Source organism: Podarcis raffonei, chromosome 3 (assembly GCF_027172205.1).
Source record: "Podarcis raffonei isolate rPodRaf1 chromosome 3, rPodRaf1.pri, whole genome shotgun sequence".
Lineage (NCBI taxonomy): Eukaryota > Metazoa > Chordata > Lepidosauria > Squamata > Lacertidae > Podarcis > Podarcis raffonei.
The window spans coordinates 4782562-4809734 of NC_070604.1; the positions used below are offsets into that span (position 1 = coordinate 4782562).

The 27173-nt window shown below is 43.9% G+C and overlaps 1 protein-coding gene across 6 annotated transcripts in view; it reads right to left on the reverse strand.

Annotated features, from left to right (window-relative positions):
* PKHD1 (PKHD1 ciliary IPT domain containing fibrocystin/polyductin) overlaps positions 1 to 27173 on the reverse strand; it is a 251132-nt gene that overhangs the window by 139423 nt on the left and 84536 nt on the right. For all 6 annotated transcript variants that reach the window (XR_008329334.1, XM_053380395.1, XM_053380397.1 and 3 more), the window contains 2 exons: positions 16629 to 16785; positions 5893 to 6105 (listed from right to left, as the gene is read on the reverse strand). Coding sequence is in view for 5 of the 6 variants with exons in the window: in XM_053380395.1 (XP_053236370.1) it covers positions 5893 to 6105; positions 16629 to 16785 (370 nt within the window). In the remaining variant the exon portion in view is untranslated. The remainder of the gene's footprint in view (positions 1 to 5892; positions 6106 to 16628; positions 16786 to 27173) is intronic.

Below are 27173 nucleotides of genomic sequence, written 5' to 3' on the forward strand. Positions count from 1 at the left end.
AAGTCTCAAAGTATATCAGTAGCTAGGGGTCTCCACTTACCTGGGCTCCAGGGGCCCATTCTTTTTCCTCCCCATTCGGCCGTGGGTGGAACGCTCAGTGTCTCCCCTTCCAACCGCACAGGCATTGGTGGCAATGGTCTGTTGGAACAGGCCAATCTGGAGACACCATTAAAGGGGTCCAGGAAGGGGGGTGTCTGGGAGTCCAGCAGCCATAGCACCCTTCCCAATGGTGGCCCTGGCAGGATCGTAACATCTGATGTATGTCAGGGGATGGCCCCGCCTTATTTATTAAACAGTAGGTGCATTGCTTGATACCAGATACATACCCAATACCTTGGCCAAAAACTACTTACACCTGTAATCAATAAAAGTTTTTGCCTATTTCAGCCCCTCATCCTGGATCCCATTAATGGGATACTCCATTCCCCTAGAAGGACAGGCAGAGGCTTACAACATCCCCTCCAACCATGCCTAACCCACCAAAGTTGGGAGGAAGGCAAAACCCTCAGACAAGGCCAATTAGTCTGACAGAAAAATACCTCCTGGCCCTGAATATGGGGACTGAGAGCCTCTATAGCGAGGTCAAGCACCAAACAACTACTTCTGGTAACAAGATGAAACCAAGAGAGTGTGGGTAGGAAAAAGAGGGGGGGAACCAGTGGTGCCAGTGAAGGAGTGGGCCACCTTTTCTTTTCATGGAGTGGACTGGAATGAAGTCCTCTTTGGAGCCCAGTCCACTCCGCCCACCACCCAAAAGACCACCCCTGGGCTCACCTGCAATTAGCCAATTTGCAGGCAGGCTGAATCCAAGTCCCTCAGCCAGTGAGAGAGTGGATTGGTCTCTTGCTGACCAGAGTTCCAGCAAGGAGAAATTCCCTAGGGCTGAGGCATCAGAGGCCTGGCAGCAATGCCACACCCCGGAGGGGAATGAGCAGAACTCCCCGCTGCCTTTCCTCTTCCAATCTCCCTGGTAAGGTCCACCACACCGCCCTGCAATCTGCTACTGGCAACAACAGTCTTGTTTTTAGTCAGTTATTTTACCATTTCCCTAAATCATTTATTAAAAGCACCACATTTAGGATTTAGTCCCGCCCAACACTAGCAAATTAAGTTAGGGTGAACCAACTGCTGCATTACAATATTGCAACCATTATAATGCTAGCAAAGTGCTGCCAGTATTTTCCATAGGTATTGTCAGTTGACAGTAGCATCAGGGGCCAAGCTGGCAAGATGTGATGTGCAATGCAATGAACCTGTAATTCAGATTGCACTGCTATGAAAGGGAGGAAGATATCATGAGGGCTAAGTGCGTAAGTACAACACAGACTCATCACCAGCTTCTCACATTTTCCATTATTGCCAGTTAATCTCCTAAGCAGTTAGTGAATGAGACAGAATGAGCGCTTTTAGGAACATCAGTGTAGGGCAAGATGATAATCCAAATGTTAAGATCTGTTGCCTATAACTTCAGGAGCTAAAGGTCGGTCATTATGAAGGGGAATTGGAGGGGTGGGGGTGTGAAGAAAGGAAGGCTGATGATTCCTTGGTTAAAAGACAAACCTAGGATTTGGAATACATAAACCTCTAGGATGCCTTGATTAGATTACTTGCTGTGATCTAGGTCCACATTTCAACAGGAGCTCAGCTCTAGTTCACATTTTTAAACAACTATTCATGATTCATGCTTTATGTCAAAGTGCATAGCATCTTTCACTGAAACGCTAAAATAAGGTGAGAAACCAAAGCTACTTCCAAACAGGTTGCTCCCAGTGTTACCCAATCACTGGGCTTCTTTTGGCTATAAGAAGAATTGTGTTTAACTCTCCACACTGCTGGGTGTATGCACTTTTTAATGTATACATTCTGCTATGTCATATCCAGTGCTGAAGATGAGGAACAGGAAGGTCCAATTCACCTGAACAACCATTTGAAGCAAAGCACACATTCACTATAATCTTTGCAGTAGACACCATTTCATTGCCCTGCAAGGAACAGCTTGCATCTGGATGCGGCAAACTATAATGCGGGGGGGGGGGGAATGACTGAGGAACCCTTTCCATGTCATTTCAGCAAGGTGGTTTATTGTGGCAACTGGAAAGGTTTTTTTCTTCTGATTTATTATTTAAATAGGGACGTGGGTGGCGCTGTGGGTTAAACCACAGAGCCTAGGACTTGCCAATCAGAAGGTCAGCGGTTCAAATCCCCACGACAGGGTGAGCTCCCGTTGCTCAGTCTCTGCTCCTGCCCACCTAGCAGTTCGAAAGCACCTCAAAGTGCAAGTAGATAAGTAGGTACCACTCCAGCGGGGAGGTAAACGGTGTTTCTGTGCGCTGCTCTGGTTTGCCAGAAGCGGCTTAGTCATGCTGGCCACATGACCCAGAAGCTGTCTGCGGACTAACGCCAGCTCCCTCAGCCAATAAAGCGAGATGAGCGCCGCAACCCCAGAGTCGGTCACGACTGGACCTAATGGTCAGGGGTCCCTTTACCTTTATCTATTATTTAAAATGGTATTACGATGTAATAAAATAAATATAGCATATTAAAATAAAAATTTTAAAAGCATTTTAGTGCTATTTCCAACTAGATAAAATTAGCAGTTCACATTAAATAAAAGTTTTTAAAAACCACAAAATGCTAAATTGGTTATGGTGCCTGTGTGCTGAGCTGTTACTGGTTTAGCCACCAGATATATACCCAAGCCTCCCTCTAACTCCTGCCCTTCAAATATATGCATAGAAGAGTATCACTAATGGTATCTACACCAGGAGAAATTGTACTATTCTTCTGGTAGGGAAAATACAGGATGACAATAATTGGACGATGCATCATATAAATGCTCTGTACAAAGTGAGCTATCTAAATATTGCAATTCCATGCTAAATGCCTAGAATGGAAACACCTCAATCAGCTCAGAGAAACCCAAAGCTCTCAGTGTTGCCTGAGAACTGGATTCAGAACTACAGTGCCTTTGTTTAGTTTATTCTGCATCCAAGATTCAGGTTTTCAAAGACTCTGGAATTATCCATAAGAGAGCAAGGGAGGCAGAAGCAGCAGAGAAGGACAGGGTGAAGGGTGAGAGAATTCCTGACTATCTCAGGAATAGCATCAAGGTACTCTGTATAGGTCATGTTCACACACAAGTTCAGACACTTCCAGTGTTGAATCCTGCACCAGATTCATCAAACAGTCAAACAGTTCGTCTGTGCCGTAGTGGGGGGGGAAATGGATAGGTTTGTTTTATTTGCAGCATGTCGTCTGTAATTCTTCTGCATGCTATCTCTTGGACAAAGCTTGCACCACCTGAAATTCTGCATGTTCTCTCAGGAACTACAGCCAGCCCGTCTAGATCGATTATAATGGAAAGGACAAAGATATGGCCAAGGCCACCAAGCTAGATTTCTCTTTGGAAACTTGTCAGGAGAGTTTCTTGGGGAATACATATGAACAGAGCCAGAGACATTGATAAATTTCTCTTCTGAAGAATCAATAAAAATAAAAAAAAATCCCTCCATCCTATTCAGGCTTCTGCTGTGGACACAAGGGCCATAATTACATTGTCAAAAATTCAAGTTACCCCAGCTGACTGAGACTTCCTTTAAACCTGACATGTGATTGGCAGGCAGTTTATGGGGAGTGTGGTCTGATTGGCAGGGGAGCTGGGTAAAGCCAAAGGCAACAGTGCAATTTCCCCGTCTACTCCGACCACCCGAGCACAGGACTGCCGCGTGGAGAGAATTCTGGGAAAACCCTTAGTCATATTAACATATCAAAGGAAGAAGCTGACAGGCAGTTACTAAACAATCAGGATTCAGCCATTGCTATAGAACGCTTGCTTCCAAATTTTCTATTTGGAAGGAAAATAAGAAATTAAATTACATTCAATCCTGTCTACTCAGACAGCTGATTTCCCTCCCCCTCAAAAGCCTGTTTGTTTAATGATTTAGATCTGCTCTAGCTATACACATTTATTTCAAAACTATAAAAATGTTGACAAGCACTCCAATTTGTTTTATACTACAAGCTAGGTTGATGCCATATTGGAACCAGGAAAATGTGTTTGTATTTGACATAAGCAGCATGAAGGCAGAAAAGTATGTGTTCTTTTTTCCATCTTACTTATAGAGGCTCAACTGCATTACGACTAAATGGCGGATTACACGCTTTGAGTGAAACTTAATTGTACCCATGCACTGGAACTGCGCCTCGGACAGGAGATGGGATGGCAAGCCCAATATTTCTTGCATCATTGCTGAAGAATTGAAACCAAAAGATGTTTCCAATAGAATGGGCAAGGCCACCCAGTTCTTCTCCCTTACTGACTTTTTGATCACCCAGTCTACTCTCTACAGCCATGGACATGACTAGAAATAGTCATTGGTATTTCATGTGGATGTTCCTTTCGTCTGTCTTTTTATGGCACCTAGGTCAAATGCTCTGGAGACAAGGTCCTGTTGCCTTCCATACAAATTCTTCTCCTGCTAGCAAAACAGGGGGAAGGCATTGGACACTAGTAAAATCCAAGCAGAAAGAACATGCTGGCACTCCATAGTTCTGTCAAATCATCAATCAGGAGAAGAAGCAAGACCAATAAAAAATGTTGCTCTGTATCTTCACACCTCTGAGAGAGGTCCTCCTCTTCAGGGCTCCTTCCAATGCTGTTCAGACCTTGGGATGCAGGTCCCATGCGTTTCCTCTGCCTCCTGTACCACATCATGGTAGAAGGCTCGCGTTTGGAGCTGGCTAGCACCCTTTGGTTTTATTATCTATTTATTTACTTCTGGAAACATCAGGGTTCCCTTGAGAAGGCCAACACTGCCCTCGTGTTTCTCAGTGACCTCATTCTGTCAGCACTCACCACTTGAATTCATTATCAGCAAGAGTGATGTTTGAGATATCACCAGCCACAGGAACAGTGTGGCATATTAAGCAGTTGCCTAGGCAATGTAAATTGAACAGCCTGACCTTGGCGGAAACGGAGACATCCCTCCAAGAATTTCGCTTGCGTAATTGGGCCTTTCTTTTTTGTGATGCTCTTCAGAGTAAGCAGAGACCATTTTGCACCTTCAAGCATTAATGTGTGTTGGTTGTATTTAATTAATGTATTTTGATATGCTGTAACCCGTCCTATGACCGTATCATGAAGGGCAGGATAGAAATTCTTAAAATAATGAATATAAAATTTGGTATAGCTTATTATACAAAAGAGAAGGATATTGAGAGACAAACCTGGGCACCGGCGTTACTAAGGTGCCTAGATGGAGCACAGTAATTCAGAACTCACTCTAGACACAATGCAAAGCAGTGTACTAGTACGAACATATCAGGGTTTTGCTAAAAAGAAGCTGTCTACCCAAACTGACTTTGCCATGTACGTATGCAAGGAAGGACTTAACTAATTGGGGAATAAAACATCGTTTTCAGAACTTAACTCACTTGTCTTGGCTCTATCCTAAGTAGAAAGTACATAGGAAGCTGCCTTATACTAAGCCAGACCACTGGAACTTGCCTGCATTGCCTACACAGGCTGGCAGCTGCTCTCCAGGATTTCAGGCAAGCAGTCTTCTGGAGCTGCTAGGAATGGAATCTGGGACTTTCTGCATGCAAAGCCATGTTCTACCACTGAACTCTGGCCCTTCCACTACAGGAAGCTGCCTTATCCTGAGAATAAGACCATCCGTACCTGGAGATGCTCTACTACAGCACTAGAGACGGCGCAAATAATTCCTCCACCTTTTTATAACAGAGAGTGGATGTTCAGGGCTGCCGCAATATTCCACAGTTCTCTTTAAGAGAGATTGGAGTGCAAGCTATTTTAATCAACTGGAAAATATGGGTTTTGTTAACGCTGAGCATTTTTGAAACATCTATCACACAATTGTGGCTAAAGCTCACCGTGCATGGAAAGGGTTCCGTTCCTCACAGCCAGAAATTTGGCCCCATATGGAAAGGATGCTGGAGAGTGCAAACTGCCCTGGAGGTGGAGCTGGGCTTTGCCACAGAAAGGCTGACCAGGAGAGCCAACCCGAAGTTCTCCTCCATCTGACACCAGAATGTAATGAGCATGGAGCTCTATTGGCCCAGGGCCAACAAACACAAGCTTGCCTCCTGAAACAGAAACAGCATTAACAATAATTAACAGTAGGAAAGTGTAGTCTCAGCAACATTGCAGATTATATAATCTCCCCACTATCCGCCTGCCCCAACAAAGAGGGCAAACATTACAGTGGTACCTTGGTTTTCGAAAGTCTCCGTTGACGAACATTTCAGTTTTTGTATGCAATAAACCCAAAAGTAAATGCTTCGGTTTTTGAGCACGCCTCGGAAGTCGAACATGCCATTTGGCTTCCTCTGAGTGCAAGATCCTGAGGCCTAGCTGTTGGCTATTTTTGGTTTTCAAACGTTTCAGAACTCAAACAGTCTTCCGGAACAGATTACATTCAAAAACCAAAGTACCACTGTATCTCCAAAATGAAAAAGCATGAAGCAGCTCTCACCAGGTCATTATGGGAGGGTTTTCAAAGACATGTTGGTAAAAAAAGAAGCTATCTGCACCAACTCTGTCCACAATTCCCCTCACCTACAACACTGTGATAATCTGGTCTTTAAAAGTGAATTTTTACTTGTATTGGTTATGTCTTGAAGTTTATATTTAATAAAAACAACTATGTTTTATTCCTTATCCCACTCTTTACTATGCTTGCTTGCTTGCTTGCTTGCTTGCTTGCTTGCTTGCTTGCTTTATTTATTTATTTATTTATTTATTTATTTATAACAAAATCCTGAACATAATAAACATAAATTTAAAAACAAAGGCAAACTCTAATATACTTCGTTTCAAACTTTTTCTTACCTGAAATTAGGACACTCATCGCCCCTGGGCCACTCATGTGTCCCGCAGCATCCTCTCACCCCGAAAAAAGTGGGGTGAGTGCCTGGCATGAGAGCACAGCACCAGCACTCTGGGCTCATTAGAGGGTCATGTTGGAGTGCTGGACCTTCAGCACTCTGGCGTGACCCTGCTCACAAGTGCCAGAATCTTTTGGTCCAGCGCTCAGGCACAAAGACTCACCCTAGAACACCGGACCAAAACATGGGACATCCGGAAATCCAACAAAAACTGGGATTGGCTACTGTGATTCCAGGATGTCGCGCTTAAAACAGGGCAGTTAAAGGGTATACAATTTACATTGGGTAGTATACAAAACAGAAATGGAGATATCATTGGACTCCCATTCCCATCAGTCCCTGGAAGCATGAACAATGGTAAGAGTCATGGAACTGCAGTTCCCTACATCCGAAGGGCCAAAGTTCCCCATACTGATATAAAAAATGTTTTCCACAAAGAGAAAATCTTCCAGAAAGAGAAAGAGAAACACCTTTCATGAGAGCAAGTCTTTCCTGGAGCTTTGCAAAAATGGAACCAAAGATTTTTAGAGCCCTGATTTACATATGAAATAAGGAGAAAACCATATTTCTAAACAATTGTGTTGTTTTGATACTTCAGGGTAAGTCCTATTGAACTCAGTTGGGTTACTTCTGAGTAGACATGTATAGGATTGTGCTAGTACTTTGTCAGTTAATACAGTTTGCCAGATCCAGTAGTCTGAACGAGTTTTGTGATGTGCATAAATCTTCATACTGAATATGTGAGTACCTATTGTCAAAGAACAAAAGCAGCATCATTTGATCTCACTTTTAACTCCCATGCTTCATCATTTGAGGCTGGTCAACTCCATATTAGATACTACAGGTTATACAGAGCCAAGTCATCATTTTACTGCACTGAAAAACAGCCACACTGCTATTTCAGGTTAGACTTAAGTGTGTGTGTGTCCAATATGAACATGAAGAATTACAAGCAGATATGGACATGGGCAGCACAGGTCAAATGCTTTATTTGCATTCTGAGGAGAATATTGTAGCCTATATAAAATTAGAACAGAAAGCAAACCAATTAGACTACTGGAATATATGAGTGACCTTTTGGCCCAACTAAAAATGATATCCAGTGATATGCTGCTACTAATCTTTAAAGAGGCAACCAGCAATCCTTTTCCTTCAATAAAGGTAAAGGTAAAGGGACCCCTGACCATTAGGTCCAGTCGCAGACGACTCTGGAGTTGCGGAGCTCATCTCGCTTTACTGGCCGAGGGAGCTGGCGTTTGTACGCAGACAGCTTCCCAGTCATGTGGCCAGCATGACTAAGTCGCTTCTGACGAACCAGAGCAGCGCACGGAAACACCATTTACCTTCCCGCCGGAGCGGTACCTATTTATCTACTTGCACTTGATGTGCTTTCAAATTGCTAGGTTGGCAGGAGCAGGAACCAAATAATGGGAGCTCACCCCGTCGTGGGGATTCGAACCGCCGACCTTCTGATCCGCAAGCCCAAGCTCTGTGGTTTAACCCACAGCGCCACCCACATCCCTTTTCCTTCAGTAGGTTGCAGTAAAACTCTCGTATTCGTGGAGTAACTTTGCTTGAACTGTGTGAGCCAGTGTGAATCCTGGGCAGGTGGGAGGAAGGCTAAGGGAGAAAACATGTGAAAAACCCTATGCTGAACTGTTCACACCACTATGACTAAAACACAGTTTTTTAAGAAAAGAAAATTGGAAGTGTTTGAAGCTATATGGGGGGAAATAAAGAGCTCATACAACCATTGTCAATGTATGTGATAAATGCAAGCCTAAATCTGTTTTTCAGGTGATGCTCAGAGTTCTATTCCACTTTAAAAGAAGGGAGGGCTGCTTCCTCTCATTGCCGTAAATTTTGTCTTTTTGAAAATCCAGCCACTTATTAAGAGCCAGAGTACCAAATGAATAAACATAAGGAAAGGAAATGACAGGGAAGGATTAAATTCAAACCCTTTGCCCGATTTAATTACAACATTTTCAAAGTTTACAAGCATTTAGGTCCAACTGTGTCTTAACTGCTAGTTCTCTGAACCCATCCCTTCCTGTGCTCTGTTAGTACAAAATAAATATGCAGCTACTGCCTTGCAGGGTTGGTTTTTTCCTTGTTTTTAAGCTGCTGCTCATTCTTGCTTTCATAGCACTTGACCCCTCTTCTAAGAGCAGAAAAGAATGAATATTACTCAAGCAAGTGTTTGGCTCCAGCTTCTCTACTGTTTGTTCTGGCTCTCCAAGAAAGCAAGGAATATCTTACATATGACCTTAGGGTAATTCTGTAAAAATATCAATGAACTAGAGCAATGACGGCCTACCTACCAAGCAAAATAAATACAATTATACCAAAAATAATCACTTCTATATAGTTACAAGAGAGACATTTCCCAACGCACTCTTCCCCTCATACGAGGAAGGTAAAGAGAAACATCTTGAGGCTGATTGATGCTTTGAGAAACCATCAAAATTACCAGTCATCTCAAATAAACTTTAGTCTCTACTCCCAGGCATTCCCCCTTTAAAAAAGAAAGAACTTGGTTGCTCCCGGGAGGAGGCTATGCTACAAAAGTCTGTGAAATGTAAATGGAAATCGGCCAGGGAACATGCTAGCCTTGTAGGTATCGCACAAGGGGCCACTCAGCCATTCCTCCTTTCCTGGGGTTTTTTTGTTTTTATTTCTGCTACATATCACTTGCGACTTTCTCCTGAACTGGCATCACTGTTAGATTGCATATTTCCATTGGGCACGAGAGACTACACAAACCTCAGCTAGAGGTAGCAACCGTGTCCTTTTGCTGTACTCAAAATATAACAAAGTTAATGTTACCTAGGGGAGAGTCCCACAGAGGTAAAGGTAAAGAAAAACCAGAAGAGTCTATCTTACAATTAGCAAGACTTAAACCTTTGGAGATTTGCTCTTGTGCATAACGAAAAGAGAGGATGATTTCAGAAAGATTGGTGAGATTCCTGGGCGGGTGTTTGAGGCCAACAATAGGAATTTCAAGGAAAGTAAAAAAATAATGCAGATGAGAAATTCAGGACAGGAGGATGATGACATCAGTACCATACTTTTGTCATTAGCTATACTGGTCAGTCTAACTTTGAGGATTTCTTACATGCACTATATAGCAATTTTTGCATTACATTTATCCAGCTTGCATTAAACATATTTTTTCACCAACTGCAGATCCACAGCACACTAGGGATACCAATTCCAGTCCCAGTTAAGCAAGGCATTTAAACAGGTGCTGGATTTTTAATATGCAAGTGCTCCCATTAGAATTCATAGAACTCAATGTGTGCTTAAAGTCAAGCAGTGTATGAAAGCACTTTTCTGGATCAAAGCCTTCCTCCCACTCTGAGTTATACACAGGCAGATGCTTGAACACTCTCAGTCAGAAATCAACTCCCCAAACTGATGTCCATGTTTCTTGGCCATCTGCATGTGTGCCCATCTGTTCAGATGGCATGGGCTCCCTTGCAAGCTGCTTGGACTCCTTCCTGACAGTACCAGTGCCAAGCAAGGGTGATTTAATCAGCAGCTCGAAGAAGGCATCTCTTCTGGAGGAAAACTGCGCCACATGAACAGAAATGAAACAGCATCGCGTTCTGTGTGGTTAGTCAAATGTGGCCGTGTGTGCCAAAGAAAACAAATGCCAGAGAGGAAGAAAGGTTATGACCATAACATGCAGGCATTTGTGCTTGCTCTGGAACAGCACGAATGACAGTGGGTGTTCTGTATATTGGGGGGTGGGCTCCCTATATATTACATAGATAATTTATTTGTAGGGACGCGGGTGGCGCTGTGGGTAAAACCTCAGTGCCTAGGACTTGCTGATCGTAAGGTCGGCGGTTCGAATTCCCACAGCAGGGTGAGCTCCCGTCATTCGGTCCCAGCTCCTGCCCACCTAGCAGTTCGAAAGCACCCCTAAGTGCAAGTAGATAAATAGGGACCGCTTTATAGTGGGAAGGTAAATGGCGTTTCCGTGTGCTGCGCTGGTGCTGGCTCGCCAGCTGCAGCTTCGTCATGCTGGCCACGTGACCTGGAAGTGTCTTCAGACGGCGCCGGCTCCCGGCCTCTTGAGCGAGATGAGCGCGCAACCCTAGAGTCGGACACGACTGGCCCGTACAGGCAGGGGTACCTTTACCTTTACCTTAATTTATTTGTATGGCCTTCAGAAAGATAAGAAACAGCAGTCCTGCAATGGGTAAACATGCCTTTATTTCTGTCGTTCCAGCAGTACAGAGAAATCATGTCTGTACTCTCTCATCCCAACTGCAGAGAGAGAATAACTCCACCCATGTACTTCCAGTACAGGGTCATGTGCCACTCTGAGCTAACATCCGGTGCTCAGTGCACTGAATAGACCGTCCCTGGTTCCCACGGTACAGTCCCATAACATCAGCTTCCTGTTTACCATTCCAGCCATCTGGAGCTCGCTTCTGCATTGCTCCTTTTTCATAACAATAGCAAGCAATCACTTCCTTGTCTCCCCAATTGTTTAAGCAGTTACTCAGGCAGCATCACTATTTGAATTCAAGGTAAAGTAAGGTAAAAGAGCCCTGGACAGTTAAGTCCAGATGAATTCATCTCTGCTTTCAGGCTAGGGGAGCCGGTGTTTGTCTGCAGACAGCTTTCCGGGTCATGTGGCCAGTATGACTAAACCACTTCTGGTGCAATGGATCACCGTGACAGAAGCCAGAGTACATGGAAACGGCGTTTACCTTCCCGCCGGAGCGATACCTATTTATCTACTTGCGCTGGTATGCTTTCGAACTGCTAGGTTGGCAGGAGATGGGACAGAGCAACAGGAACTCACCCTGTTGCACAGATTCAAACCGCTGACCTTCCAATTGGCAAGCCCAAGAGACTCTGTGGTTTAGACCACAGCGCATTATGATGACATCTGATCTGTAGAGGCCAGGACTATTTCTAATTTCAACCGAAACGTTAAAGCTAAAACAACCTGGCTGTTTATTATACACAGAACCTGCTCTGCAACTTCCTCTGCAGCAGCTGCTATGGGAAGAAGTGATTAATCAGTGTCCATATTTGAAAAGCCAATACAATAAACCGATTGGCTAATGAAGGCACGACATTTCAAGATCTGGAGGAATGAAATAGAGGGATGGTAAGAAATGAGGTGAATTAAGGCAACCATCAATCCACACTTCCCATGTGTGGAGTGACTTGCCTGGCAAAGGTGGTATCTAAGAAAAAATCTTAGCACATCAAAGCTGTAATTGTTTTGGAGAGTTCCTACAAAATTTAAGGTCTTTAATATTTGGAGAGCAAACAGAGTTGGCTCACACATGCATGTTCATTATCTGATGACTGCAGCATCAAGTGACAATTTGCACGTGCAGACAGATCTGTCATGTTGTCTCAACCACACAGTTTACCCATTCCACTGCCAGTCATTGGGTTATGTAACAAAGCAATGAGAAACCAAGCAATCACACCAAGGCTCTTATTAAACTCCACCTGTGCCACTTCTTACATTGTGCAAGTAGAGGAAATGTACTGATCAACCCTTTTGCTAAAGCTTTGCAGAAGTGGAATGCAATTTCTTTTGTTAATAGAGCTAGGATTAACTTTCACTGAGGCACCAGAGAAGCCTGGGATGAATCTTAGCAGCTGCCAAAGATGCATATAATCAACTTTGTTGGCTAATAAGAGCTGTAGGAATCTCATGCGCAAGCTGTTGCCTCATCCTTGGCAGGTCTAGAAATAGATGTGTGCATTCTTTAAAGGTAAAGGTAAAGGGACCCCTGACCATTAGGTCCAGTCGTGACCAACTCTGGGGTTGCGGCGCTCATCTCGCTTTATTGGCCGAGGGAGCCGGCGTACATCTTCCGGGTCATGTGGCCAGCATGACGAAGCCGCTTCTGGCAAACCAGAGCAGCGCACGGAAACGCTGTTTACCTTCCCGCTGGAGCGGTACCTATTTATCTACTTGCACTTTGACGTGCTTTTGAACTGCTAGGTTGGCAGGAGCAGGGACCGAGAAACGGGAGCTCACCCCATCACAGGGATTCGAACCGCTGACCTTCTGATCAGCAAGTCCTAGGCTCTGTGGTTTAACCCACAGCGCCACCAGCGTCACAAATCAGAATTTACAAAGATCAAAGGTCCTGAAAATCAATCAACTGATATTTGATGGGATTTTCTTCCTATTCCAACTGAATTCCATCTGAATGGCAAACAGGTATTTCCCCTTTGTACATAGCTTTTCCAAGTCTACGACAATCCTAGATACAACATATAAACAGAAGGTAAAGAAGTTTCCTTCTTTAATAATAAAAACCACACACACACAAATATATACCGGTATACTGAAGTAGACTGCCCATTAGTTGGTGGAATTTATTTGGTGTGTTTTTTTAAAAAAAATACAACATGGTCATTGCTAGAATCATTCTGATGGTATTTAAATTATAGCATTTTTTAATGATAAAAACCGAATACTAACTAAAAACTGAATCCATAGTTATATCTGAAAATGTTTGAGCAAAACTAAAAAAATGGATTAGATAAACGGGAACTACATTCAGGCAATGCAGTATAAAAATAATGAAGATGTCTAGTCAGTGAAAGCATTTATTTTTTAAGTCAAGCTACTGGCTTCACATGGACCACACGTCAATTCATACCCATGCACCTTTATATTGAGCAGATTTTTAAAAAATAATAATAATGGGATTGTGGTGGGATCAGGACAAACCTGCCTCTGACTTAGATATAGAACTTGAAACTTCACTTTAAAAGGATTGCCAGCAAATACTGGAAGAAAACAAAACAGCAGCCTGCCTTCCACAGCACTTTGATCTCCAGATGCCAGCAGATAAAACTTTTTTGTAGAATTAAGCCTCATTAGCTGTTAACATCTTCAGATGAAGATGATGAGAATTGCTCCATGGAAAAACTGGAAATCAATAGGTATAATACTGAAGAATTAAAATGCAACCTTCAAAGCCCTGTCCCTTATCTAAACCTTCTTTTTTTCTGTGTCTTTTCCCACACTCTGTTGATAGAACTATCTTTCAACGAAACTGAAGGAAATTAGTTGAATTTCTTCACAGCACTCTGCCTTAACAGGGCTCCTCCTTTGGGTGAAAAACTCCAACTTCTGTTTTTCTAACAAAAGTTACAACACCATAAATGAGACTCCGTGAGAACCTCTGAAACAGTGTGTGACGTGGGCGCATGTATGCGCCCACATGCACAAGTTTGCATGTGTATATATTATGTGGTGCTGTGGTGTAAACCACTGAGCCTAGGGCTTGTTGGTCAGAAGGCCGGTGGTTCGAATCCCCGCGATGGGGTGAGCTCCTGTTGCTCGGTCCCTGCTCCTGCCAACCTAGCAGTTCGAAAGCACGTCAAAGTGCAAGTAAATAAATAGGTACCGCTCCGGCCAGCTTCTACAGGACATTAAATTGATGGAATGCCTACCCCACCCTTCCTCCAACGTGTGCATGGTTCTCCACTCCCCCACTTTATCTTATCACCCCTGCAAGGCAGGTTAGGCTGGAGAGAACAGCTAGTCTAAGGTCACCCAGTAAGTTTCATGACTGAATGACTATTTGAATTGGGCTCTCCCTGGTCTTGCTCCAACCTTTTAATTATGCCGGCATGCAGCAATGCAGAGCAACGAAGAGTTTCCTCACCTTCCAGATACGTTTTAGAACACGCACACACCATCGTTGCCTTTTTACACAGCACACGTTGCTGGACGTGTGTGAACTGGAGCTGTTCTGTGAGAAGCACAACCAGGTCCAATGAGAAATGCAACAGTTCATATAAAACCAGCTCCTTCCGCTCAGACTTAGGGAACATCATTACAGCCAGGAGCACAGAGAGTAAGAGCTTGTGTATGCGCTTGGGTGCAACACCTTTGCTCCTCTGTGGCTTCTCCCACCTCAAGGCATAGCCACACTGCAAGCACACAATGCAGTGGGCTTATTGGTTTGTTTCTGTTATACTGTGTACTTTGTGTTCTCGTTTTGTATTTTTATGCAGTGATTGTTGAACAAAGGGCAGTATACAAATTTAATAGAGGAGGAGGAGAACCCCAGCAAGTACTAAAGGCCCCCAAAGAGCCTGTGCTCACTCTGACTGCTTGGACTCCCAGTTATTCTTTAAACATTTCTCCCATGATGGCACCAACTCGCTTTCTCTCTCCCACCTTCTCCTTTTCCCACTGGATCTGCTTCTCCCTCGCCCACTGCTGGTCCCTGTTCTCGACTGCCACTATGCCAAAGTCCATTGCAATTGAAACAACCACACATTCTTCCCCATGCTTCCATTCCCCTGTTGCTTACCTGCTCCTATTTTAGATTGGGATGCAGGTGGCTCTGTGGTCTAAACCACAGATCCTAGGGCTTGCTGATCAGAAGGTCAGTGGTTTGAATCCCTGTGATGGGGTGAGCTCCCGTTGCTCAGTCCCTGCTCCTGCCAACCTAGCAGTTCGAAAGCACATCAAAGTGCAAGTAGATAAATAGGTACCGTTCCAGCGGGAAGGTAAATGGCATTTCCGTGCACAGCTCTGGTTCACCAGAAGCGGCTTAGTCATACTGGCCACATGACCCAGAAAAACTGTCTGTGGACAAAGGTCAGCTCCCTCAGCCAGTAAAGCAAGATGAGCGCCGCAACCCCAGAGTCATCCGTGACTGGACTTAACTGTCAGGGGTCCTTTACCTTTACCTTTTTACTGTATTTGTATGCATCCTATGCAAAAATGCCTTTGAAAATAGAGGTAATGCAATGGACCTGTGGAAAATTATTCCACTCCGTGGCACTCTGGTCTAAACCACTGAGCCTAGGGCTTACCGATCGGAAGGTCGGCGGTTCAAATCCCCGCGACGGGGTGAGCTCCCGTTGCTCAGTCCCAGCTCCTGCCAACCTAGCTGTTCGAAAGCACATCAAAGTACAAGTAGATAAATAGGTACCGCTCAGTGGGAAGGTAAACAGAGTTTCCGTGTGCTCCTCTGGTTTCACCAGAAGCGGCTTAGTCATGCTGGCCACATGACCTCGAAGCTGTCTGCGGACAAACGCTGGCTCCCTCGGCCAGTAAAGCGAGATGAGCGCCGCAACCCCAGAGTTGTCCACAACTGGACCTAACAGTCAGAGGACCTTTACCTTTACCTATTTTAGATTAGAACATCATGCATGTAGATGGTGGTAAGCCATTAAACGATTCTATAAACACATTGCCTTGGATCTTAAAATAAGTGTAACTTAAGGAAATTCCTGGAAGAAGGCTTCCTTTCCCTTTCATTCCTTTCCTTTGCCCAGGGCCACGTTGGTCAGAAAGGCCCCCTAGCCCCCTAGAGAAGCTTTTCAGGGGTGGCATGGAGAAGAGAGGAAACTTTCCTCACATGAACTTCCTTAAGTTTATTTATTTTAGCTTTCAAGCTACTGGCCTTCTGACACACAGGCCTCAGCGGTGGAAGCTGCAAGGGGCAACATGAATTCTCCACATTCATCTGCAGCAGTAGCAGCTTATTAGTGAGACCTTTGCTGTTGTTACTCTTTCATGTGCAGGTGTATAGTGAAACAAAGCAGAAAAGTATCTTGCCCCTCAAGCAGCGCTGAACAATTCCACATACATAAAAGAAGAGGTTTAAGTGTTAATAAAGCAACAGAATATAGCAAATGAATAGATGCCATTTCCTTCCTATGGGGGGGTGGGTGGGATAGGAGAGGACGAAATTTGCTCAAACCTTTGACATGAAGCAAGTTAAGGATGCTTGTGCTTGTATCCAAGAACAAAGTCTGGCCTCTTTCTACTGTGACATTATCGCCATCTTGTGGTTGGTGCCCAGTAAGCCAGCTGATGTTCTTTGACCAGAGTCCACAAAATTTAAGAGGGAAGGTGCTCTAAAAATGAAACAGAAAGCAAAAAACGGTTAGCAATACAAACTTTTCTGGGGGGGAAACATGTTCAGCTAGGCAGATCGTGGGATCTATCTTTGGCGTGTCCTGTCCTCCAGGTGATGCAGTCATAAAGTCAAGACCAAGGGAAGAAATATGAGCGTAAGATTCTTAATCTCAAGTTTGTGGGTTCGTGCCCCACGTTGGGCGAAAGCAGTGCTTTTTTCTGGGGGCACTCAGGGGTACACATTGCTGGCACCTTTTTTTCTAGAAGGAAAGCACTGGGCAAAAGATTCCTGTGTTGCAGGAGGTTGCCCAAGATGATGTTCGTGGTCCCGTGCAACTCTACAGTTCTATGATTCTATGGTCTTCTTTTGCAGAAGACAGAAGTATGAACTGCAGGTACAGCAAATCAGCTCAAGGGCCAGCCAAACTGACATCTCGTCAGAGCATCCATGAAAGGCCAACTATCAACCCTGAGAAAACCAGGAAACAGAAAGAAGGAGGTGGAGACTGAGATGCCATTCCATGCCTCAGTTCATAAATCAGCTCCTTCAGCTCCTCTCCTCCCTCATATTCAGAAGAACTAGATATTATCCATAGGTGGAGGGGGGGGGAGTTAAAATTTTGTTGTGGTGGTTTTGTTTTCAAAATTGGTATCTTAAAAGACAAACACAAATGGCCTCATTTATTTTATGGTTCTTAATGACAAACCTAGACAGCATCTTAAAAAGCAGAGACATCACCTTGCCGACAAAGGTCCGTATAGTTAAAGCCATGGTTTTCCCAGTAGTGAAGTGTGGAAGTGAGAGCTGGACCATAAAGAAGGCTGATTGCCGAAGAATTGATGCTTTTGAATTATGGTGCTGGAGGAGACTCTTGAGAGTCCCATGGACTGCAAGAAGATCAAACCTCTCCATTCTTAAGGAAATCAGCCCTGAGTGCTCACTGGAAGGACAGATTGTGAAGCTGAGGCTCCAATACTTTGGCCATCTCATGAGAAGAGAAGACTCCCTGGAAAAGACCCTGACGTTGGGAAAGATGGAGGGCACAAGGAGAAGGGGACGACAGCTACCAGCATGAGTCTGACCAAACTGCAGAAGGCAGTGGAAGACAAGAGTGCCTGGCGTGCTCTGGTCCATGGGGTCACGAAGAGTCAGACACGACTAAACGACTAAACAACAACAACAAATGGCTGTTGTGAACTGCTCTGGGGACACTAGTCAAAAAGCAGAATACAAATCTGGTAAACAAGCTCTGAAATATACTTTGCAACTCTTGTCCATACTCTAGAAACATTCTGTTAAGTCTGCTGCAAGGCCCTCTGTGTGGGAATCCCATTGAAAACAAACCAGTACAAGGCTCATGTCCCTACCGGGCCAAGGGGCAACTTGCACAACACCAATTTGAGTTCAGCTATTATGGTTGCCTGTAAGTGTCTAAGCCCAGTTCAAAGTGTTGGTGCTTAAGTTCAATGTCTTCTGCTATAATACTTCCCATTCTTTCAAATCTGCTGACAGGACTCTGCTCCAGATTTCAACCTTCACCTACATTAAGTGGAAGGATCAGTCCATGTATTTATCATCCATCCCTAAGCTAATGTTGTGAACCCATTGCATCCCATTTGCACACTAATCTGTTGGGGTTTTTTGTTGTTCTGCATATTTAATCACGGAATATGCTGTTTAATTATGCATTTTATCCCAATGTATGAATTTCTAAGTGCATTTCACCCACACTTAAATATGGTTTTTGAAACAGGAACTGTATCATTGAATTCAAAGAAATGAGAAATCAGGAGGATTAATATATTCCAAAACACACATTAGTCTAGGAGGTGCAAAGCTTCATCCATTCACATCAGAATTTACTGAAACAGAAATGCATAAATGCTCCTAACAAGAGTAAGGAGCAGTGACTTCTTTGCCCTGGTGGGTGCAATATTGGACACATTTCCCACTCCTTCATCACTGCATGAGTCTGCTCTCATTCCACTCTCTTCAAATTCCAGTTTAACAGGGAGAATTTCTAAAATTAATTTCAGCATGCAGTTTGCTGCAACTTTGATTTCACTTGAAGCAAATGTTACTAATGTATACAGACATTTTGACAAAGCATTTGATAAAACAAGGTGTACAGACAATTTGATAAAACATTTGAGTTATTTGACTGTATGAATAGAATTGTATAAAGATTGCTTTGGTGCTCTTGTGACACTCAAGTGAAGTGATAAACACACAACACAAATATGTATATACAATACCATTCTTCTGAGATGTAGCAAGTGCCGCAGGAGACAGAATCGGGATTCAAGATGACCTTAGCAGATTGGAGAACTGGGCCCAAGCTAACAAAATGAATTTCAATAGGCCAAATGCCTGGTTCTACATGCAGGCAAGAAGAACCAGATGCACAAATATAAGATGGGGGGAGCACATGGCTTGCCAGCAATGCATGTGAAAGTGATCTAAGGGGTCTTAGAAGACCACAAGCTTAACAGGAGTCAACACTGTGATGCACCTGCAAAAAAGCTAATGCTACTCTAGGCTGCATCTACAGGTATTATTATAATTTTTATTTACATTTGTATACTTCCCATTACCTAAAGAACACAGGGTGGTTCACAACATAAAAATATGGAATTTAGTAAAGTAGACTGTCAAAAGTTCTATTCTGCCTCAGTCAAACCACACCCAGAGTCCTGTGTCCAGATCTGGGCACCTCAGTTTAAGAAGGATATTGACAAGCTGGAAGGTGTGCAGAGGAGATAATCAAGGATCTGGAAACCAAGCCTTATGAGGAACGGTTGGGGGAGCTGGGTAGGTTCAGCCTGGGTAAGAGGAGATTGAGAGTAGATACGATAGCCATCTTCAAATATCTCAAGGGATGTCACTTTCTGTTCAGCAGAGAGAAAAAATGGGCTAAGTAGGGAGAAGCTAAATTAGGAGAAGCCACAACTGAGAAGCATAAAGTCTGCAAATCATCTTCAAAATTCCATTGTGGGTGATTTGGAAAAGTTTGAGAACATCACCTAACAATTGCTAGTTACTAAGTAACATGTAATCCTATTTCTTTCTAGTGTTCAGTAAAATACTGAATGAAAGGGTGCTTTTGTTTATCCTAAATGTTACTGAGAGTTGGATTCAACTTACGATTCCTGATGGTTATTTCCTCCCCGCCCCCGGTCCTACCCCCACACACCAGAATTGGATTGGGATGGTGGGGTGAACCCCTATAGCAGCGCATGGGGAAATTGCCAGCAAACGCAGCAAAGCTGACTGTGCATGCATTACTGCCTTTGAAACATCAGCACTCATTAGCTCAGTCCCCTCCCAGCCCCCTCACACCAATCTGCCTGTTTATAAAACCCACCAAGTGATAGCAAACTTCCAAGCTAACGTAAATGAAATGAAAGTAGTTTCTTGGTGGGGCTCTGTCCAAGCAGCAATTGTTGCCACATACAACAGGACTGAAAGCCATCATCACCCAGATTGTGTCTAAATCAAGAAGCCCTATTCCCTGTTTCCCCAGAGAATTGATATAAATAAGATGGGAGGAGTCACGATACAACTGGTTGATTAAAAACCCTATAGGGTCAGGCGAAGCTACGTTGAGTCCACTGTCTCTGTGGGATGCTTCTGGGAGTGGACACGGAGTGGAGATTTTTGTGCAAGTCTGAGACTTCATACATGCACAGCTGAAGCAAGCATGAAGAGGGGGCAAAAAGCAGCTGTGAACCCACAGAACTACACTTGTGGAAGAAGTGTGGAAGAGGGTCCTGCCTATACGAGACGGAGACAGCTGAACTCAACAAGGGCGAGGTACGTATCTGTCATCAACCTCAGTAACACTGTGCAAAGGCAACAGGTGCAAGGCAGAAAATTGCTCAGTAGCCAAAGCCTGGTATGTCTCTAGGCCATTTGCATTCCCAATATTTGGAGGGCATCTCATTAGTAGATTAACAGGTGTGAAAAATAAGAAAATAGATGCCATTCCTGGAATATTGCTGACTGAACTAATTGTTTCATGTGGCTTCACGATATGACCTGGGGAACACTGGTTAAAAATATCAGCTCAGACATGCCTAAGGAAATGAACACCAGCCCAGCCTAGGAGGGACCCTCCATTTAAAAAACTTAAAACAGTAAAGACCCTACTCTCAGTATAGACGCAAGGACTGATGGAGTAGATGTCATAGAGCAGGGGTCGGCAAAGTTTACCTCGCCTGGGCCGGTTCACTCCAGCAGAGATTCCTCCGTGGGCTGGATTGCGTGTGCGCATGAATGCATGCGCCTGCGATTTCTGGCATCTGCGCAGACACAATTTCTGGTGCCGACAGAAGTGCGTCCCCACGCCGTGCTGGTTTAGTGCAATGTGCGGGGACTTGCAGAGCAGGTGGCTCAGTTCAGGGGTGGCTCGGGGGGCAGTTAAATGACCCCCGTGGGCCGCTTGCGGCCCATGGGCCTTAAGTTGCCGACCCCTGTCATAGAGCATATGGAACATTACAGATGTTCTGTGCTATTTATTTGTCAGCATAACGTTTCCTGCAAACCCTAATTCTTTATGGCGAAAGAGCATTGCATTGTCTCCATTTTGCAGATGTAAACCTTTCTGAGAGCATACGCAGGAAACCATCTTTCACACATCCACACTACTGAAATCAAAAGGCTCTTGAACCTTAGTAGAGTGATATGCAACCTTATTGAATAAAAAGAATAAAGAAACGATTTTAGCTCCTCCAACTAGCACCACACTTGCTGGACCATCTTTATAGTTTAGGCTAGACAAGTTTTTTGAAGCACTCTGTTTCCCCCTGTAATTAGCTGTGGTCCACAGCAGGAGGGACAAATTTGTTGGGGCAATGAGAAATCTTTAAGTAATATATATATTACTACTCCCTCGCCCAGCCTTGCAAGCGCAAACAAGTGAAACTATGGAACATTAAAGCCAAATCACAGAGACTGACATAACACAACACAGCCTCCCTGCCGTCCCTGTTGCACTGACAGATTGCCATTTAACTAGCAAGCATGGAGCAAGTGTTCCTGTTCCCAGTCACCAGTGAGGGACAAGGTTAACATTTTAAGTGATGGAATGCAGTGTATATATTTCCCCATGCCAGAGACCCAGGACTCCAGCTCCACCTTTCAGAACACTTAATTTCAGTGATGGAATACACGGTGCGTACTTTCCAGGCTGTGAACTCTTGACAGCTCCTCAGATTAATACACCAGAGAGATTTGCTTTCCCCTAGCCCTCCCCTTACCCACCTGAAGGGAAGCAAAATCACATCTTCAGAGATGTCAAAAGAGGGAGGAGGGGCTGGAATTGGCTTCATTTTTGTTGCCAAGTTGCCTTTTTTCAAGGAATGTATTCACAGCCATCTGCTCTCATTCTTCCTAGAGGAGTGGCCACCACCACATTCTTGCAACAATAGAAATTATTATTTCCTTAAGGACACAAAAATATTTACAGAAACAAACAAAAGTTGATTATCTTTAGCTCTTAGGGAAATGTTTTTTGAAAAAGCGATTTCCTAGTGAAGAAGCAATTAGGAAGGCGAACAGAACCATAATTTAAAAAGACGAAGCAATTCCTGCGTCAACCTCCCACACTCTCCAAGTACGTATGTATACCTTTGGGCTTGTTAACAGAAAATATAAGCAACAGATACATTACAGACAAAATATGCTTATGTCTTCCAGTGCTCTGATCTATAAAGGATGCTCACCAGGAGTGGCAAGGCTGCTAGCGAATCCTTCCAAAATTATCTGGAGCAGGCAGTTTGTAAAAAGCATTGCCATAGCCATCACTATCTCAAACATTGTTTTAAAGCTGGCTTGGGCATCTTGTCCTGTGCTCAATTTGATGTTCTGCTTGGCCTGGTGCTCAAGAATTTTCTGTTCCGTGCAGTCTGAGGCAGGCAGGAGCAAAGGTGGGGCAAGGCTTAGCGCCTTAGCCTGAGGAATCACAATTTGCACAGGTCTGTTTTACTTGCTTCTAGGATGTCATAGAATCATTGCACAACAGAGATCCCGCCTCTGCCACACACTTTAGCACATTAACATAAATGGGTTGGAGGAAGACACAAATGAATGGTTTGTGAAGGAGTTAAGATTTGCAGGGTGCATTCACAAGTTATCTCCTTCGGAATGCTTGACGCAAGACAATTTTCCAACATGGATACATGATGCTATTGTGTTAAACTTGCATGTGGTCATTTGGGCAGCATTATTATTATTATTATTATTATTATTATTATTATTATTATTAAAGCCCGTTTTTTATTTTGATAAATGTCAGCATAGGAAACGTTCAACATAGGGGCATATTATTCAGAACTGCCATCTATGTACTATTTCCAGTTTGACTCTAAAAGGAGCTATTGTAAGATCTAGGGGGGTGACACTAGATTTATCAGTCAGCAGAAAGAAATCTCATTGCTGATTGGGGGGGGTGGCAAGCAATTGTAGCTCCATATAACATTATTCGGGAAATACGGTACTTCTTGGGTATCATTTTTGTGACGACAATAGACCAGTTGGATTAATAGATCATAATGAGTGCTGCATACCTCATTAGCTTCCCTGTTGCTTTGTTTGGTGCCATTGTTGTTGGAGAATTTGCCACCTGGATACACCTCTAATATACCTAGTGCCCTAGAATTCCACATAAAACCAAGGGAATATTTCTCGCAGGGGATGGGGTAGAACCAGTTCAAGCAACTCATGCTTAGGCCCCCAATTCTAGGCCTCGCTTGTGTATACAAATACTCCACTGAAGTTTATGGGACCCTTTTCTTTCAAGGACTGGGGTGGTTATTGCCTCAAAGTCTTCCATTCAATATCTAGCACACCACAGGATTGTACCTACAATACAGAAAAAAGGAACATTTTCTTCAAATCTGCACTAGTGCAGCCTCCTGGGCTCTAGTGGAAGTTGGTCTAGTGTGTTTGCTACGGGACTGATGAATGACGCACTCTCCTACCAGCCATTATTGGATAAATCTATTTACACAGAAAATATTGACCTGGACCAGTGAAGTGGGACTGGAAACAGAAAACTAGCAGGCCCCAAAGGTAGAAATGCATTTCCAGCCAAGAGTGTTAGCAACTCAAGCCCAGAAACAACAGCACTATCATTAATTACTCAGACAGGGGCAGCTACAAATGCAGCAGGAAGACTCCAAAGCCAATGTGGAAATAGTTCTGCTTGCTGATGAGCTGGGGAGGGGAGTGGACAGGTCTAGGTCACCATGAGCCAGTTCCTGGGCTGAAGGGGCTAATTTGCACATGGGCAGAAGCAAAAGGGAAATCTAAATCCTGGGTGAGGAAGGGTGGGAAAATTCACTCGATGTGGAAGTAAATGAAGCAGCTTCGAGACCCAGGAGGTAAGGCTTGTCATCCTAGAGGTAATTATTTTATGAAATAGAACATTTTGGGGGAAGATAAAAACTGTGTTGTGTGAGACTGTAAAGAAAGTGGAAGATCCTTACTTTAACACACTCTTCCCCTTTGCATAGACGGCAAAGCCTGAATTCAGAAACCAAGATAAAAATTCTTCTGTGATGCGACTGGCTGGTACAGTGGTACCTCTGGTTACGTACTTAATTCGTTCTGGAGGTTTGTTCTTAACCTGAAACTGTTCTTAACCTGAAGCACCACTTTAGCTAATGGGGCCTCCTGCTGCTGCCGCGCCACCGGAGCACGATTTCTGTTCTTATCCTGAAGCAAAGTTCTTAACCCGAGGTACTATTTCTGGGTTAATAGAGTCTGTAACCTGAAGCGTCTGTAACCTGAAGCGTCTGTAACCCGAGGTACCACTGTACTAATAACTAAACAGAGATCAATAGCAAAAGACATAGCTGGTTATTTTAAACAAGTGTATTTACCTAGAATCATAGAATAGAATCATAGAATCATAGAGTTGGAAGAGACCACAAGGGCCATCGAGTCCAACCCCCTGCCCAGCAGGAAACCTGCCATTGACTTTTTTGCTGCTGTATAGGCTCTCTGGCTCGCAGTCCCTCTTTTCCTCAGAGCTCCCTCATCTGCTGTCCACTCCCTTTTTGATAACAGCTTATGGCTTACCTGTCCGACACCCATTTCCCTTTCTCTCTTAAGTTTAGAAACAAGGTGCGTAAGAGTGGGGAGACATGACTGAGGTGTGGGGAAAGTAGATAGGCCTTGTCAGTGCTAGGAAAAAAGGTGCCGGAATCAGTGTGATATAGTGGTTAAGAGTGGTAGACTCGTAATCTGGTGAACCGGGTTCACTTCACTGCTCCTCCACCTGCAGCTGCTGGGTGACCTTGGGCTACTCACACTTCTCTGAAGTCTCTCAGCCCCACTCACCTCACAGAGTGTTTGTTGTGGGGGAGGAAGGGAAAGGAGAATAGTAGCCGCTTTGAGACTCCTGAAGGGGAGTGATAAAGCGGGATATCAAATCCAAACTCTTCTTCTTCTTCCATGAACACCTCCCTTGTTCTCTTATAATGGCAATGGAGCCTACCCGAGAGGTGCCAAAACGGAGTTCTGGTGAGTTCTGGCTGGGGGGAAAGCCCTGGGCCTTGTAATAATAGAACTTGGAACCATTCAAAGAGCTGCATGCTGGAAGATTCGGAACAAAAGAAAGTGCTTCTTCACACACAGTATAGCTAAACAAAGGAATTTTCTACCACATGGTATTTGCCAGCTGAAAGCATAGCCCAGTACATAGTTCCATCTGAGGTGGGTGGCTCATGGCAGCTCCTTCCAGCTCATGCACATCTCAGGAAAACATGGCTAACCATGATGTGCAAACTGAGCCATTTCAACAGAGCAGCACCATGCAAGACAGCATTAGACTTTGCACTTTCTCTTTTCTATTTAGATATGAGACTTGGCTGTCAAGGCTTTCTCTTTTGCCCCCCATCAATGAAAAGGAAAAGGAAAAAGGAGTGCCTAATTTGCAAGCACTAAGCATTCCATTTCCAGTGCAATATCCTGTTTCAGTCCTAGCACAGCAGCAACATGTTTCCTTTGGCTTATCTGTATACATTATCACTGCCATAATGCATCATGGCCTGGTTACAGAACCACCCCGTGTAAAATACGCAGTTTTAAAAGCAGGCATAATTGCATAATGCTGTTCAGTCCGGAAGAATAAATGCAGGAAATAAAGTCACCTCCATCTGATAATGTAAGCTGCATAAACTCTGCAGTATTCAGATCAAGCACAGCGGTTGCCCAAAACAAAAAGGGAAATAAAACACTTTGCAGGATTTCTGTTGTCAAAAAGGTTTAATTTTAAACAAAGTAAAGCAGGAAAAAAATAAATTTAAGGGTAAAAGCTGTCAGTAAACAGCCTTTTATAAAACAACCATCACTAGGGTGTCCATGTATTCTACTTTACAGAGTTCTCTGTTTAAAGGTATTCTCTATCCAAAGAGCTGTCCATCATGTAGCGAGAGCAGAGGCCTTCACCTTGCCCATCCAGTTAGCGCCTGGACAGCAGAGTAAGAAGGCACTCAGGCCATCCAGCCACAGTTGTCGTCACCATAGTGAGATGTACTGTATTTTTATTTAAATCATAGCAATTATTTCTAAATTTCCATCCAGACATATAAATTAGCATATGAAATTTGTATGTGAATCTGTGTGTTCTTTTTTTCGTTTTTTTGCAGTACATAAGAGGCTACTTTAGGCTGTACCTACTCTAGCCGAGACTGCGCCACCACTTCAAGAAAAGTGTCCAGAGTGCTATATTTATCTTGTGGGGTTTTACTTGTTTAGAGGGGAACACATGAACTCATTTCGATGTCATTCTTATTTTGACAGTAGCTCCTGATGGCTCGCACCTGATAGCTTCAGGCTCTCATTGTCTTGTGAAAAGAAATGGTAGAATACAACTCCTATGTCCAACACATTTAGAGTTTACTATGGGAGCGGAACTAGGCCTTTTAAGTGGGGTTTTCTTGTATTTTGGCTTAAGCATGCCACAGTAAACCAAAGTTGAACCATTTCTCCATTTTCATGTTGCAAAAACAAAAACCGAGGTCCTTATGAAGCAAAACAGTAACGATTTAGCATATGCACCACAGTTCAGAGCTTATATAAGCCACCTTTAGAAACATGTGAAAGTAGTGGTGGTACAAGCATTTGTTGGTGCCTGGCTCACGGAGTGTGGAAAACCCAAGACCAAGCTGAGTAGAAGAATTGCAGGCGGTTGGATGAGGTGACCTGCAGGGTCCCTTCCAACTCTACAATTCTATGATTCTAAGCCCCACAGCTTCCAAACCGCATGCCTTCACAATACCCCCTAAGGCATCCATAGCACCTTCTGTGCCAACACACACTCTGATTCCTCCCTTCCCTGCTCCTGAAATGGAGAATAAATGGTCAGAGCAGAGATGAGAG